This window comes from Telopea speciosissima, chromosome 3 (assembly GCF_018873765.1).
Source record: "Telopea speciosissima isolate NSW1024214 ecotype Mountain lineage chromosome 3, Tspe_v1, whole genome shotgun sequence".
NCBI classification, from domain to species: Eukaryota; Viridiplantae; Streptophyta; class Magnoliopsida; order Proteales; family Proteaceae; genus Telopea; species Telopea speciosissima.
In genome coordinates, this window is record NC_057918.1 from 43852632 (window position 1) to 43869652 (window position 17021).

Below are 17021 nucleotides of genomic sequence, written 5' to 3' on the forward strand. Positions count from 1 at the left end.
TGCACAGTATCGGAATGGGTATCGGCAACAGGCATAATCGATACGATATCGACTTGGATTGGCTATATCGGACAAAATTACCCTTGAATTTCCTTAAAAAATGAGTTTTCTAACCATTTTACCCCTTGTCCGTACCGTGCTACTGATATGGTATCGGCACGATCTCGGTATCGATGACTAACAAAACTGGTACGTATCTCCCGATACGGGCGATACTTTACCGATACTTAGAACCATGATTCACAAGTAGGGGTGTCAATCGGCTAGGTTTGGTTGGTATCGATCGGGCCTGATCAGGCCACCTGAGTTCTAACAACTGCATCATGACTCCCCTTAAAGTATTCGGCCTGCATAGGGCAGACATGGTCCCATTTATAAACGGCCCGTCAGGTATCGAACTTTAATCGAACAACCACTAGTCGGGTTAAATGGGTCTCAGACGGGCTACTAAGGCTCTGTTTGGTTGCAAGGGGAATTAAAGGGAAGGGAAGTGAAATTTTCATACTTAAAAAAGGAATTTTTTTAATCATTACCCTATGTGACACCATGTGACAATATATCTAACTCCAAATCATTCCATATTTGGTTACTAAATTTCACTTTACTTTGTATCCATTTCCCTTTGATTTAAAATGTAAAATAAATATTACATGTAAAATGTATCTTTACTAAATATGGTAAGAAATTTAAGTAGTTTATACAATCACATGGAGTAATGATTACAAAAGTTTCATTTTTAGGTTTGAAAATTTTTCCTTCCCTTTCCTTTAATACCCCTTACAACCAAACGGAGCCGACTTTAAATGGACTAATAATTAAATGGTGCAGTCCAGTCTCTGGTTTAATTGGTCAGGCTCGATTGGGCTGGACCCTGACACAGGGAATGACCACCTAAGATTCAATCCGGACTTGAGTCCAACACATTTAATAACCGGTCCAGACCAATCTCAGATATTTCGGTCGGGGTCGATTAGGCTAACCGAACCGGTGTGGCCTAGTATGGACACTCCTAATAACAACCTTATTGGCCTCCATGTAATTATGTATTTTCCACTTTGTTTTCCTTTGTTACATTATTCAAGACCGACCTAGCCTTCATATGGCCCATGGCGCTATGGATCATTTTTAACCAACTCCTTTGCTTTGGTTCTTTAGCCGTCTAAACAGACAAGTTTTATGACCATGTGCTTAATTTGAAGCAAGATACCAGATGTATGGTCATTGCGATTTGTGATTTAACTTCCCACTACAACATAGCCATAACCATGTCACATCTATCGATTATGATGGGCCTTGACCCATAATATCACATCCCTTTTAGTCGTTAAACCTCCCAACCTACAATTCTTGAAAGCTTTAATGCTCCATTGAAGGCCAAAGTAGAGTAGCAAAGGTTTAATGTAGACTTAAGACAGAGTTTTGCCCAAAGAAGAGAAGAGAAGAAACAGAAGAAGAAATGTGTCCCGCACAAGAAATCGTTCAATTGAAGATTCAAGTTTCTCTTTCAAGAGAGATTTTTGAAGATTCCTGTCGTAGTCTTCATTGAAGTTGAGATATGACGTTTATTGATGAATCCTAAACCCTAATCTTGGTGGTGAATTCCAAACATTTGGACTTGGCTTTCCTTCAATCATTGCGGGAGCTGGAGGATCTAACTCAGCCAAAACAAAAGGGTTTGATCATTTCATAGAGGGGGGTGAAATGACCCAAACACCCCTATTTTGGTTGGGCTGATCCTCCAACTCCGCCATAGTTGGAGGAGACCCAAATTCTTCCCGCCGGAGGATCTAACCCAGCCAAAACAAGGGGTTTGGTCATTTCATAGAGGGGGTGAAATGACCCAAATACCCCTGTTTTGGTTGGACTGGATCCTCCAACTCCCGCCATGGCAGGAGGAGAGCCAAATTCCAACATTTACCTTTATCGTTTTTTCTTCCAAGGTTTCAAAATAATTTGAGGTTCTCCCTCCTCCCCATTGTTGGAAGGAGATGATGCTTTTACACGCGAGAGGGTTCTCCCTCTTCGCCATTTAACTCATGAGAGAGAGAGAGAGAGAGAGAGAGATTTTCTTTGAGGGTGGATAACTAAATTGAAAGGAAAAATTTGTATCAAGCATTCATTCATTAATCCAAACATGTTATCGACCCAGGAAAGGGCCAAGATCTGAACTATAAGCCAGATCATTTCTATTGTTACCTACAATAGCACTTGCACTTCAATACATATAGGTGCAATGCCAAAATAGGGGAGGAAAAAAAAAATTCATTTGTATTTTATGGTATCGTAAGTATTTTTTTTTGTTTTTTCCGTCGTCATACTACAAACAGCTTGAAGGATTTACTACACCGTAAGATGTTCCACCAGCATTTGAACAAGACGATTGAGCCGTCTGATTACCATAAGTAAGCTGAACATCTTCCAATCTTATACCACTGCATGGGTTCCCCGAGCTGCAGTCGAATTTAACAGCAACTTCTGACGCAGATGTTCCATGGATATTACTATATGTCACTTGGCTGATTTTAACTCCTGAAACCTGTTACAAAATCACAACATTTGAATTATATAATTTGAACTAAATCCCTCCCAGGCCCAGGCCCAGGCCCAAGCCCAGTTTAATAAAAGGCTTAAATGGGCCTCAGTTGAGAAACATTTAGTGTAAGACAAACAGTGTAAATTTCCAAATATGCCCTCATAATTTAATTAGGTTATTTACCTTTCCAGGGCAATCTTTTTCGCTTGGGCAGTAATTTTGGTCAATTACGATTGGATTATTCGCATTCTCCATGGTGGCACCTTCGAAAAGCACTCCTTTGACGAAACCGTTACTAGGTCTTCCCCACGTTTTGATTCTGAAACCATTTTGGGTCCCACTAAAAGTAACGGTTTTGATAGTAACGTTCTGCACACCTTGCTCTTGAGTATCCTTACCCAGACTTCCAATGCTGTAGTAACATGCACATCCATGTGTAAATTAGTCTCAGATTAAAGTGATATATTTAACTTAAAAGTGTTTTAAAAGGTGTAAAAATCCTCTCTAACACGCATCGGACGGCTAGGCTTGGCCTTGGGGTGCATGCCAGCTTTGCTTAGCCGACTGATGCACATTGGACGCACTGGCATGTTGGAGAGGATCTGGACTTCAATAAAGGTGTGTGTGTGTGTGTGTGATGCTGACCTGATACCATGTCCAGGTCCACATGTAATGTGTTCCATCCACAGGTTTGTGGCGCCGGGGCCAATAGAGATGCAATCATCACCGGTCTTGATGCTAGCTCCCAAGATTGTAACACTGCTCGATAACTGTACATGAATACCATCCGTGTTCGGGCTATTGCCGTCCGCCGAGATCGTCACCCCTCGGACATTCACATTCTGGCAACCATTGATGAAAATGTGAAACAATTGGCTGTTTAACGACTTTAATCCACTGATAACAATGTTCTCTGAGTTGGAGAAGCCTAGACTCTGCACAAGAAGAGAAGCATAAGTAAAATAAAATGTCACTAAGGCCCATTTTGTATCTTTTATGGGCCTGGGCCTGGGCCTGGAGAAAGGCCCATTAAAAGTAAGTAAGTAATGGGGATTCTGTGATTTAATTTGAACTTACCGAAGCTCCGGAGGGGCAACTCTGGCCGGAATTCTTGCAAGACCAGAGAGAAGAGCCTTGGCCATCAAGGGTACCACCGTGGATGGTAACGCCGGTGACGGACTGGAACATGATCCAAGTTCCACTGTTACCGATCACATTGTACTCTGATGGAGCAACGAGGGTGCCGTCGATGCGTATGGTGATATGAGTGTTGTTGCATTTACCGGCAAAATTGACGTTTCTGAGCAAAAACTTTCCCTGTGGGACGTAGATTATGGCGGACTGGTGAGAACTGCAAGCGCTGGCCCAGGCGGTAGTAAAAGCTTTCGTCGAATCGGTTCTGCCGTCGTTTTTAGCACCTAACTGAACAACATTGTATGTTGGAGTGGCTGTTGCAGAGTAGAACAAGATGAAGAGAAGAAGTAAGAGAAGAAAGTTCATTGGGTTCACCATTTTGATGGGAAGTTGAAGAGAAGAAGAAGAAGAAGAATGTCTTTGATTGGTTTTCTTTTTTTGAAGGTAAGAAGAAGAGTTGGGAGATGAGAAGTTGATGGAAGAAGTTAGAACGGTTAAGGGGTATTTATATGATTAAAATGTTGAATTCTTGTAGGCGTTTTTCCTTCACAAGGACCATGTGATTGGACTTTTGAGACCATAGTACATTACACTCTCACTTTTTTGTTTTTTTATTGAACAAAGCCCTTTCCTAATGCAATCACATGGTATTAATGTGAAAGATTATGTAGAGAAAAACTTCTCAATTATTTAATTCCAAAGGCTTCCTTTGGTTGCAGGAGAGGTATTAAAGAGAAGGGATTTTTTTTTTTTTTAAAATAAAAGATTTTTGAATTTTTTTTTTTAAAAAAAACTTTTGTAATCGCCTCATCTGACTATATCACTAGTTTTAAATTATTTTAAATTATTTATCAAAAAAATGATTTTATATTTTATTTTTAATTTCGCTTCACTTTGCATCTAAATTCCTTTGATTTCAAAAGTAAAATAAAAATTACATGTAAAAGATATCATTATTAATAATTACAAATTTAAGTAGTTTATACAATCACATGGGTAATGATTACAAAAATTTCTTTTTGAGGATTGAAAATTCAGTTTTCTTCCCTTTAATTTCTCTTACAATAAAAATAAAAAAGGAATCCCACCGACTGGAAAGGGCATTAGAATTTGATTTTACAGATTTTTTTTGTAATTTTAATATTTTAAGAGATACCCTTTATATGGATGGAATTCATTTGAAACAAAAAAAAAACAATTTTTTCAGTTTTCTTTTTTATCATTAGATTGGAAGTACATGTTACAAAGGTGATACAGTACTACACAGTTAAAAGAGGAGAGGACAAAACTAAAGGAATACAAGTGGAGAATCTGAGGATTGGAAGGGTTAAGCGGGGGAAGAAATAGGGAGAGGATACCTACGACGACCATTGAGTGTAGAGAGCTAGACTGCCAAGGTAGAAAGGGTGGTCCCCTGTCAAACATTGGGCCTGAGGTTCCCTGGAACTAGAGTAGTAGTGCTCGCAATCAATCCCGCAAAAAGCACTCAAGATGGTAATTCCTGGATATCCTCTTCCTCGACATCCCATTGATCAAGGAGTGGTCTAGTATTTTTTTTTTGGTTTTTTTTTAAATAAGTTAGTGATGTAGTATTTGATCAATTCAGATCTTCTATGGCGCACTCCTGTGCGGTCCAGACATATCATTGTGCGCAATATCTGTCTTACTCCTGCTCGGGCAAGGCGCTCGAGCAGGAATAAGATGGACAATGCGTGCGGTGATGTGTTTGGGCCGCACAGACCGCTACGAGTAGAGTGTCGTAGACGATCACGATCCGTATTTGATTTTCTCTTAGTTGGCCTCGTGCTTAATTGTTATGAAGTCTCACTATCCTTTTTTATTATCTTCGGATTTCCTTTTAACCTTGATTCAGCTGTAGACATAGACCATTCTTCTATTTTTCGGAGGAAAAGAATCCCTAGACTTGGTTGAATATATTAATCATTTATTAAAAAAAAATTATATATTTAAGTCTCTCTGATCAATTTTACCAAAAAAAGAAAAAAAAACTATCTGATAATCAAGGTTGAAACCCCATTAACAAATCTTCAACCCTATAAAATTTTATATTTTCTATTTATGAATGGACCCTTAAAACGTGGTCTGACCCTTGAAATGTGGCCGGGGTAATTAGGCCCAAAAGGCAAAAGCCCCTCACTAGAAACTTTTAAAATTAATATACATTTTTCTCTCCAAAAGTTAATGGACTTATGACACGGTAAATGCGGTAAAGGATGTTGATGACTGTCTTTTCATAGTTGCTTGATTTTAATCATCATAACTATGTTGGGCACTAAGCTCCATATATATTATTAGCAAACATTTTATAAGAGAGAGAGAGAGAGAGAGAGAGAGAGAGAGAGGGGATCCTAACTAACCAAGAATTAGTTACAACAGATTACTGATTAAGAAAGCTAACAGAATATTATTGGGGGTAACTTGTTAATGCTAAAACGGGATTTAGAATATGTAGTTGCGTAATCGTGACACATGGTGTGAGTGATGAGCTCCCACTCAATGATTGATACGTTATTGAAGAAGAAGAAAAAGGAGGAGACTAAGTAGATCTGATCTGAAAGTACCTCCATTGTTTAAGCCTAGCTAGTTTTAGTTCCCATGTGCTTTTGCATCGATAATGTGCTTAGAGATTGAGGTTCATGCCTTTCGAGGGATTCACATTTATAGTTTAATTCGTTGGGTTTATTAATGGATAAGGTTAGTCTTCTCCTATTTTATGATAAAATTAATAGAAAATTAATTAGATTTTAAGACCACGAGATTGTCCCTAGTTCAGGGATCACTTACATTTCTTTGACTCAATTCGACAACCATCCATTATTCATTGTAGGGTGTACATTCATATCTAGTGCATGAGGCTCCTGTCACTAGAGTTTGGGATGGGTTTGATGGTTTTTATCTAGACCGATTGATATGTTAGTTCAATAGTTTGGTTTTGGTTATCTATTTGAGCGGGAAGTGAAGTTTTCAAGAAAATAGAGTCTTTAGAAGGTTGAGTCTTCTAAGTGACTAGAAGGGTGAGGTCTTTAACAAAATTAAGTCTTCCAAGAGAGTGGAAGAGGTGGAGCCTTTTCTAAGTATTGGAGTTTTGCAAGGAGATGAAATCTTCAAGAAGGTGGAGTCTTCAACAAGTTTAGGTCTTCCAAGAGAGTGGAAATAGATTGGTGGTTGAATAAATTAAGTAAGGTCGAAGAGAGAGACTTCGTGGGTTTTCTCTAAAGAGGGAAAAAGTAAGACTTACTTAATAAGGAGGAGAAAAAGTTAGTGGGTTGTCTCTAAGGAGAGAGAAAACAGCAACATAGAGATGGAATCCTATAACATGATAGAGGTGTTTACCAAAGATAGTAGTGTTGGTCCAAGTGAAGAGCCAAGATGTGAGGATCCAAGTGAGAGTCCAAGAGGTAGACTGTGAATTCAACATGTGTACAAAGGCTAAACAAGAAGCCAAGGTGAAGATGTTGAGTGAATGAGAGATGAGAAAAGGGTGTACATGGGGGCTTGAGTTTGGATATCAAATCGCAAGGTCATACAATTTTCTATTATCTTGATTCATAGTGGAAATTGGATCTCACTCCGTGGACATGGGCGATTTTACTGAATCACATAAATATTTTGTCTTTTCTTTATGTATGTGCTTGTTTTATTTTGTGTTATTGTTGATCTTGCATATACCGATTTTATGTATTTCTCACATTGCAAAGAGAAAGTTGAAAAGTTGTTTTTCCAATCCCAACAACCCTTGCTTCACAAAGAAAATGTTTTCAAATTTGAATCCGACCACCATATTGTAATGGAGTAACATTACCGTTGCATCGATGTTCGTTCTTTGTTTTCAATTCTCTTGGTTCTCATCTTCCTTCCCTCCCCCTAGAATAGGATAGAGTAAAACTGTTTTAATTTTCATTTTATATCTAATAAATGAAAATTTTAAATTATTAAAAAGGAAGAAAATTTTATTTTTTATATGCTTTTATTCTTAAGGAGTAATGGGGTTTTCTATTGCTGAGTATAGCTCCAAAAGTCTCTCTCAACTCTCTCTATTTGAAGATAAGACATGCATATATGGTCTTTTATTTTCATGCCTTATTGTTTTATTTTAATTTTGATTGAATGTCATAGTACACATGTAAGCCGCAATTCAAGTTAGAAAAAGAAAAAAGGCTATAGAAGTTGAATGCCACGTTACCTTGATTTACGCTACTCTTGTTTCAGGTAATCTTTGCTTATGGATTATGAGAATGGATTATTACCATGTGATGTTTGTTGACCCTCCACTCCCTCCATTCAGCGGCGCTAAACAAATATTTTGAAAAAAAAAAATTGAAACTTGTTAAGCACATCACATGAGATCTAGAAAAATGGGCTCTAATTTATACACAACGTACGTAGCAGTCCTCTCTTGCTTGTTTGGAGTACAAAGGTACAATGTAGTTTTATTGTACTTATGTGACTTTCTCCAACACATTGGGTTTTGAAATACTCAAAACTAAAGGAATTGCATGATAACATTTTTGTGTTTTTTATTTTTTTTGTTTTATAGTTTCTAAGAACCAAAAAAAAACAGAGAAGTTCGTTTGTTAATATCGGTTCATTGTTTTGTTCTTAAAAATTAATTGGGATAAAAAAAAAGTTGAGAAACTAAAAAAAAAAAAAAAAAAAAAAAAAAAAAAAAAAAAAAAAACTCCAATTTAAAAGTTTTTTATTCTAGAAATAAAAGAAAAAAAATAAAGGGAGAGCGGGCTCTTTAATGAGCACATGGTTAATTTGATAGATAATTAAAACAGTGATTTCATGTTCAAAATAAAACACTACCTCTAATACAATTTCAACCATCACTGCTATTGCCACCACCTCCACCACCATCATTGCCAGCACCTCCACCACTATTGCTGCCACCACTTCCTCCAATACTACTACCACCACCACCGCCACCTCCAGTACTGCCACCACCTCCACCACCAACACCTCTGGCACCTCCAGCTCTACCAAATTTTTGGTAATTCAATGACATTTTTGAAGTTTTATAGAAATTCTAGAAATATAAATGATTGTACATAATAAATGCATTTTTATTTTTTTTCTAACCCAGAAATAGAAATTATTATGCGTTATCAAACACGTTTTTGCTCAGAAATTTGATCCAATAATCAATAGAAATACAAATAGTCATTTCTAGAATAGAAACATGGCCCAAAAACAAAATTATTATCATGCAGGCCCATCAAGACATGCACATGATTTTCTTCCATCTCTCAATTAAGTACATATATATATATATATATTAGCATAAACTGTTACATTTTTGGTTTCAAATTTACGTAAACTATTAATTTATGATTAGGCGCATCAAGACATGGGCATGATTTTCTTCTTAGCTTGGTCAATTAATTAAGCGCATCGAGACATGCTCTCTGTATAGCTATAACTGAATTCAACGAACCTAACTACTGTACGTGGCAAGCACCTTTCCTTTGATGGAGGAGTAGTAAACCTACATATCTTACTATCTCCACATGCCACATGGGAAGTACTATTTAAGTCCCCCAATAAAATGCCGAAATGCTATTTAAGTAACATGAGCATTTGATTAATTAATTAAGAGTTCTCAATGCTTATATAAGTGGTCTCTGTACTTTTTAAATTATCAACAATAGAGAACTGTTGTGTTCATAATGATATATCAAGTTGCGAGAGGAAAATTGATTTCTCAAACTGCCTCTTATATTAATCAAGTAATTGATTAAAGAAGTTAGAGACTAGGGATATCACTTAATCTATGACTTAATCTCTGCCAGTCCAAAGCTAAATCACCTTAGCCATGTAATTAACGCAATTTCCGCATCGCATCAGACCCAAAATTTAAAGGATTAAGTTGGGCTGACGTTATCCATGTGTTTTGATTCAAAGAGATCAAGACTTGTATCTTTGATGTGTCAAAGCTTAAATATTATGTGAGGAAAATCTGAAAGCATATGAAAGTAGACGAGGGTAGGAGAATTTACCTCCTCAAAGATCACAATCCTGTTGGATATGTTGTCCATCAAATCCAAATAAATGGTTTATTTTAATGAATTTATATTTATTTTTATGGGTGATTGTGTGTTCAGAGGTATGACCTCAAAGTGTTTGCGACTAGGGACGGAATTGGGCTGTCCATTTTTTAGGAATTGTTAAGCTAGAAGCCGATAGCTTGCAATGGAAAGACTTGCTTGAATTCCATTGATAAGAGAATGAAATAAATAGACGATTACAGGCATAAAACTACCAAAACTAATCCTACTTAGAATGGAATGTACAGGCAATAGATGGGCTGATTTAAAGGAATACAACAAGATATCTAAATTAGTGGGATTAGATTGGGATTGAGTAGATGGCAGATGTATCTCATTTAAGACTCCCCCTCAAGTTGGAGCATGAAGATTACGAACGCCCAACTTGGATGTCAAGAACTGAAACCGGTCACAGCCAGGAGACTTGGTGAAGAGATCAACAAGTTAAAATTCAGATTCAATCTTGGCTAATTGGAGTAGACTCTGGTGTTGCTTCTCACGGGCTACGTGACAATCAATCTCAATGTGTTTTGTTTGTTCATGAAACACCGGATTGGTTGCGATGTGCAGAGTAGCTTGATTATCATAGTATAACTGAACTAGACATTGAAGATGGATCCCCAAGTCACGTAGCAGATAGGAAAGCCAAGTGATCTCATAGATGGCGATGGTCATCACGCGATATTCAACCTCAGCGGAAGAGTGAGAGACCGTATGATGCTTCTTTGTCTTCCATGAAACAAGGGTAGAGCCTAAGAGAATGCAATAGCTAGTCGTTGAGCGCTGCGTCATAGGGTAATTTGCCCAATCAGAGTCACAATATGCGGATGGTTCAAGAGATGATGAAGAGGAAAAAGTAGACCTTGTCTTGGAGTGTCCTTAAGGTAGCGTAGCAACCGATGAGCGGCATCTAGGTGTCGTTGGCGAGGTTGGTGCATGAGCTGACTGAGAATATTGACGGAATGAGTGATGTCTGGACGAGTGACTGTTAGATATATGAGCCAACCAGACGACGATAAACAAATGGGTCAGGTAGAAGATCCCCTGTAGAATCCGTAAATTTGATGTTTTGTTCCATTGGTGTTTCAGTAGGCCGGGAACCACTAAGACCACAATCACTTAAAATGTCAAGAACATACTTGCGTTGCCAGAGATAAATGCCTTTTTGGGAGCGGACGACCTCAATGCCCAAAAAATACTTTACGAAGCCAAGGTCCTTGATGTGAAATTCCTGACTAAGAAAGGCTTGCACGGATTTAATCGAAGGCAGATCGAAGCCAGTGATGACAATATCATCCACATATAAGAGTATACAAATGGAGTCAACGCCTCAATGGAGAAGAAATAGTGAGTGGTCGGCCTGAGATTAAGAGAACCCGAACTTATGTAAGGCGGCCGAAAACTTAGAAAACTATTGTCGAGGTGTCTGTTTTAAGACATACAAGGAATTGTGGAGGCGACAGACAAGATTCTCCCCCTTTCGACGATATCTTGGTGGCGACGTCATGTAAACTTCTTCATCAAGGTCACCATGTAAAAATGCATTGTGAATATCCATTTGATGTAACGGCCAGCCGCACGATGTCGTGATAGCAATAAGAACACGCATAGTGACGAGTTTGGCCACTGGTGCGAAAGTGTCATGATAGTCAATGCTTTCAACTTGATTGTACCCTTTGGCCACCAAATGAGCTTTGAAACGTTTAATGGTACCATCGGATTTCCACTTAATCTGTTATACGCATATAGAGCCAATCGATTTCTTGACAGGAGGTAAAGATACGAGAGACCAAGTCTGATTATTAGATAGTGCCATGAGTTTAGATTGCATCGCATCATGCCACTCTGGGAATTTCATTGCCTCAGCAAAGGTAGAATATTCACTAAAATTGGATAGGGAACTAAGAAAAGCAATGTGAGAAGCACAAAAGCGATCATATTGAAGAAAGTGAGAAAGGGAGTAGGGTGTACATGAACCGTGAGCTAATGAGGATGATGGAGATGGTGGAACCAAAATGGCATCAGTGATGCGAGGAGGGACCGTAGGAGCATCAGTGATGGGAGGAGGGACTGGACTGGCATCGAGTTGGGTAGGAGGAATGAGATCCTCAACATGAGAAACCAGTAAGGGTAACACAGGCTAGCTATGTGTGTCAGGGTTGGGTTGCAAGGCATAAGGAAAAATGGTTTCATGGAAAACAATGTCCCGGGAGACATAAATCTTGTGAGAGCAAAGGTTATAAATGTGATAGGCCTTCTGACCATAGGGATATCCAATAAAAATGCTTGGGAGATTTCAAACACAGATGTGGGTGCACTTTAGTTGTATATCGGACTCGATCATTCGAGAACCTGGCATGGTCTACTATCGAATGTTTAGTGCAAATGGGTTCTCGAGATAGTTGTGTGGTTCTCAGACTTGAGATATCTTTATCATTGCAGACCAGCACTGTGTACTTTAGTGTCCAAAAGGTTGATGCCTACATATGACTGGCTATACATCACTACGTTGGATCCACGGTGTTTGTCTATGGACGAAAATGACACTTAATAAGGAATCTACTTCTCGTGTAGGGAGAATATCTCAAAATAGAATCTTGAACTTGATTGGATAGAAATTCTAAGCTCGGTGGTTTGTAAAGTGTTTATAAAATTATTATTATTTAATAATATATTTTATAAACGTTTTATCGCGTTGTTTTGTTGTCCAATCAATGATCAAGAGGCTTCATACTAGTTGTTCAATAGACAAGGGTGGTGACAGTAATTTAATTTTATGCCCCGAAATTCATTGTGAGATGTTGTAAAGTGGAGGGACCTACACGTAATGTTTTCTATCAATTACGGGTTTAGCAGTTATTACTAAAACTAAGGTGCACTTGTATGCAATTAATGTAATTAGTCGATTAGGTATGACTCAGTGTGGGCTACCTTGATATACGACCCAAAAGGATCGCACCACTTGATACTTGTAATCCCAATAAGAAAAGAAACCAGGGTTTAGCTATAAATATAGTCTTAAAGAGAAGAAAGATATAGTAATTTAATTATTAGCTCATAAATTTTTTAGAGAAAGAATTTTTTCAAAAATTACAACTCTCTCTCTCTCTCTCCTTTTATTCTATCTAATTTTCCAAGAGTTGGTGATTATTATTGTTAGAGGAAGAGTTCCGTTGTGTTATTCTCCATCAAAGCGTTGAGTGGATATTGATTCCTACCTTTGGGGGTTCGGTGTTTAAATGTTGTGAATCGTTGGAGGCACTGCACTTGTGGTACTCAAGAGGTAATCTTAAACCTATATTGAGATATTTTTTGAATAACTTATACTGCATAAGGATCGATTCTTCGTATCAGATCAGAAAAGTTTCGTTGTGATATCGTTCCCTCCTACAATTGGTATCAGAGCCACCCTCTTTGTAGTATAGGATTTTTAATTTGAAAACCATTAATTTTGTATTTTTGTTTTTCTTATACAATCTTCAATGAATATTAATATGATAATCTTAATTTTTTCGTTTTGGTTAATGTAACTAACAAAAAATAAAAAAAGGGAGATTTTAGCGGTTGGCCGTGAAAAGACTTGGGCGATATCCCTCTGTTTGCTAGTTGAACTTTATGAACAAACTAAACAGATTGAACAGAGAACTTGAATTTTAATTAAAAGGATGATTGATGGTTGTCTGCATCACACTGACAGTCATGATTGCGGCTGTTGTGCACGCACAAAATGGGAAGGTTGGTTGGTGAAGTCAGCCATTGTGTCTAAGCTTGCATAATGATTTTGGGAGAAGATGACTCTTAACAAAGTCGCATGATAATAAAAAACTACTTGTGTATAGAGTTTTATAAAGACTCTAATTTATCAAGGGGAAAGAGTTCTCTTTTACACGAAAAAAAGGGAAGAGTTCCCGATTGTATAAAGCAATGATAGAGATTGATTATCATCATTACACTTATTTTTACATTAAATTCGATATTTATAAAATGAGTATACATGAGAATGAGATTTTGTACTTACATACCTTGTGAAAAGGAGTTTGACACTATGACTCTTTATAATAATAATAATAAAAAATATACCATGAAATCATATTGTTGCATTTTGATTTAAAAGACTTTTAAAGATAGTTTAAAAGTTTTAAAATGTGTTTTTAATGACAAAGCGGTGACTTTGGTTTTATCCTTTATGATAAGACAATACACAATAATGATTTTCGATTTTATCTTTTACAAAAAGATAAAGTGGTTTCTAAGTAAAACTAAACAGTAATGTAATGTTCAAGTGATAAGTAGTATACGTTTTCTTATGTATTAATTTTTTTTTTAAAGGCAAACCTCATATAACCGAACCAAACCTGGCCATATCTGTTCGATCGATCTAACCAGACCAAGTCATTCCAATTCAAATTGCTATTTCTCTATAGGGAGATAGAGTTGGCGCACTTGGGGTTAAGGGTTTTGGACCCTTATGGACACAATGACAATGGTTTAGGGGTTTGGTTTGCATCTTTTTTATGTGAAAAATGCTATTCTACATGTTTTTTCATTCTTGAATCCTATTTTGACATATGATTTCATTGTGGGTTGAATCCAATTATTTTTAACATTGACCTATGTTGAATTATAAAGATTTTATATTTTTGAGATTGTCATTTGAACCTTAAATTTATAATTCTAAGAGCTAGAAGTGGTTTGTTGAAAATTAAAGTGTTAATTTCCACATGATTTCTTGAGGATTGTATTATGATGTTTACTTGATTGCTTATGGGTAATGGATAATGTTACATTAGATGTAAATTGACTATTTAATGTTATGTATATGCAATAGTGATTGTGTATTGGCATCGGCTGATCATGGAATTTATGGTTAATGTATGTGATGCCCGATTATTTTATCTTTCCTTCTTTTTTTTCTCCTCTCACACTCCCCTTTTTTAATAAATGTACTCCCCTTTGGGCAACCCTAATTTGGAGAGGGTTAGTTTTCTCAAGATTTTCTTAAAGGATTATAATTTATTAATCTTCATTTTAAGTTTAGAAGATGTAATTTAATGTAATGTTCATATGAGATGTAATTTGGTGGAGCTCATATGATGCGTTTTGGGGAGAAGATAAAAGGTAATGGAGGAGCAATGTTTAGTAGCTGAGGCCATGTCCAGTAGGAACAACCAAAGATTTCATCAAGTTGCTGCTCAATTATTGATGAATGATTGATTCAATCCCATGGCCACGCCATTTATTTATTTAATTATACATGTAATGTATGGATGAGCTATTTTGTTCCCTCATTGTTAAAGCAAATGTGATATGAAATCTCTTAACTAAAAGAGAATCCATGGCCTCCCAATGTCGGTGTGTGTAAGGATCTAGCCGTTGGATTCTTGTAGATGCCGATAGGATAATACTTGAATCCAATAATGAGATAGCTTGCACACATCTCATATTCTGATAAGAAGTGGACACAACTAGTGGGAGTGACCTGCAATAGTATGGCACCATCTCACAGTATGTGATTCCACACTAAGATAATGGGTATACATTTGGCTTGAGTGTGTGTCAACTGATAAGAATGAACATGACACTCAGGTGAATGAATATATTGGAAGTCTAATCTCTCATTTAAGGATAAGATGGATAGATTGATCCAACCAATCAAGGCATGCATGATGATTCTTGAGGGTAAGTTGTGTATATAAGGATTGCATGGTTCCAATTCACACTAGTAAGCTAGAGGGAAGCTTTTATGTGTGAGGCACCATTGATTTTAATCGCCCTTTAGTTGGTATGACCAACTAACTTTATAAATTCAATGGTTATTATTATTGCGAATTAATTCACTTGTACATAATTGTAGATACTCGAGATGATATTCTCCCTGACTATTTTCACCCTCCTAAACAAGTACATTTTGACTGGTCCCAACTATCAAGACTAGAAAAAATATATTATGTTAGCTTTGACCGCTGAAGATCTTAAGAAGATCTTAGAAATGGAACCTCCCCCTGAACCTCATTATGAGAATGCAGATGAGATTCTATTATTTGATGAGTTTAAGAAAAAGGACAGCAAAGCAAAGGTCTTAATCCTTAGTTCTATTGACGTGTCTATCCATAAGTCAGTTAGTGACCTGGCCACTGCTAACTGATGATGCAGGCTCTACAAGAGACTTTTGGAAAGCAAAGTCGAGGTGCTCGACATGATTTCCTATCTGAGCTGCATTCTACAAAAATGTCTGAAGGGGCTTCAATCATTGATCATGTTATGAAGATAACAAAACTTTTTCTAGATTTGGAGTCCCTAGGAACTGTTTTTGAGATATCTTATCAAGTAGATTTGATCCTCTTATCTCTGCCCCCTTCCTATGAGCCATTTGTTTTGAACGTTCGGATGAGTAAAATGGAGTTGACCGTCACTAAATTGACTAACATGCTAAGGGAGCATGAGGTGACCCTTAAGAAAAATAATGCGGTGGTAATGGTGATTGACGTCAATTCTTCTAAGCCTAAGGGTAAAAAGTTGAAGTTTAATAAAAAAAAAAGGGAATAAAGGAAAGACCAATGTTGTCAAGGTAGGCCAGAGATCAAGAAGAAAACTGACAAGAGAAATTGTTTCCATTGCAACAAGCCAGGACACTAGAAACATAACTGTCATGCTTACTTGGCAACCTTGCCAAAGAAGCCTGAAGGTATTTCTAGAACCTATGTCATTATTGAATCCAATTTGTTGGTAGGACCAACTAACTCATGGTGTGTGGACTTTGGGTCCACTAAACATGTTTGTAATGTGTTACAAGAGTTCAAAAAGACAAGGAGGCTCTAGAAATTGAGATACGACTTAGAGTGGGGACTAGAGCTAAGGCCGACATAGTTTCTGTAGGCAATTTTATTTTAAGTTTAATAGATGCTGGAACAATTATTTTGAATGATTGTTATTATGTTCCTAATTTTCATGGAAAAATGATTTCTATTAAACTCTGGATTTTATTTTCAATTTAATCCAAGCTTTGCTTTTAGATTTAAAGAAATGTTTATTGCTTCTGGATTTTATGAGAATGGTCTTCATTTTCTGAAATCCAGTGGTAAAACAAATTCTAAAAGAAAGCTAGCTCCATGTCTAAGAGAAGGAATTGGACTCTGTTGGATATAGTCCACTCCATGTTCAGTTACTCTGAGTCATAAAATACAAAGTGTTTGTTCTATCAAAAAAAATATATAAAGTGTTTGCAAGTTGTCATGTAATGTTTCTCGATCTGAGCTTATAGATAATAGGGAGTTGTCTAATAACTC

At 37.0% G+C, this 17021-nt stretch overlaps 1 protein-coding gene across 1 annotated transcript; it reads right to left on the reverse strand.

Moving 5' to 3' along the window:
* Positions 1–2204: 2204 nt before the first annotated feature.
* Positions 2205–4045, reverse strand: LOC122656438 (polygalacturonase). Its single transcript, XM_043850958.1, has 4 exons — positions 3611–4045; positions 3179–3468; positions 2717–2945; positions 2205–2536 (listed from the first exon to the last, which is right to left on the reverse strand). The coding sequence occupies exons 1-4, from the start codon at positions 4043–4045 to the stop codon at positions 2318–2320; spliced, it is 1173 nt and encodes a 390-aa protein (XP_043706893.1). The 3' UTR covers positions 2205–2317.
* Between the last annotated feature and the right edge of the window lie 12976 nt (positions 4046–17021).

What these genes read in the sequence shown, in the direction of transcription:
- LOC122656438 (XM_043850958.1), bottom strand. Translation starts at nt 4,045, where the DNA reads ATGGTGAACCCAATGAACTTTCTTCTCTTACTTCTTCTCTTCATCTTG. An exon ending in GTTGCCCCTCCGGAGCTTCG is followed by an intron (nt 3,469 to 3,610) that starts GTAAGTTCAAAT and finishes CTTCTTGTGCAG; the next exon opens with AGTCTAGGCTTCTCCAACTC. An exon ending in AAAAAGATTGCCCTGGAAAG is followed by an intron (nt 2,537 to 2,716) that starts GTAAATAACCTA and finishes ATTTTGTAACAG; the next exon opens with GTTTCAGGAGTTAAAATCAG.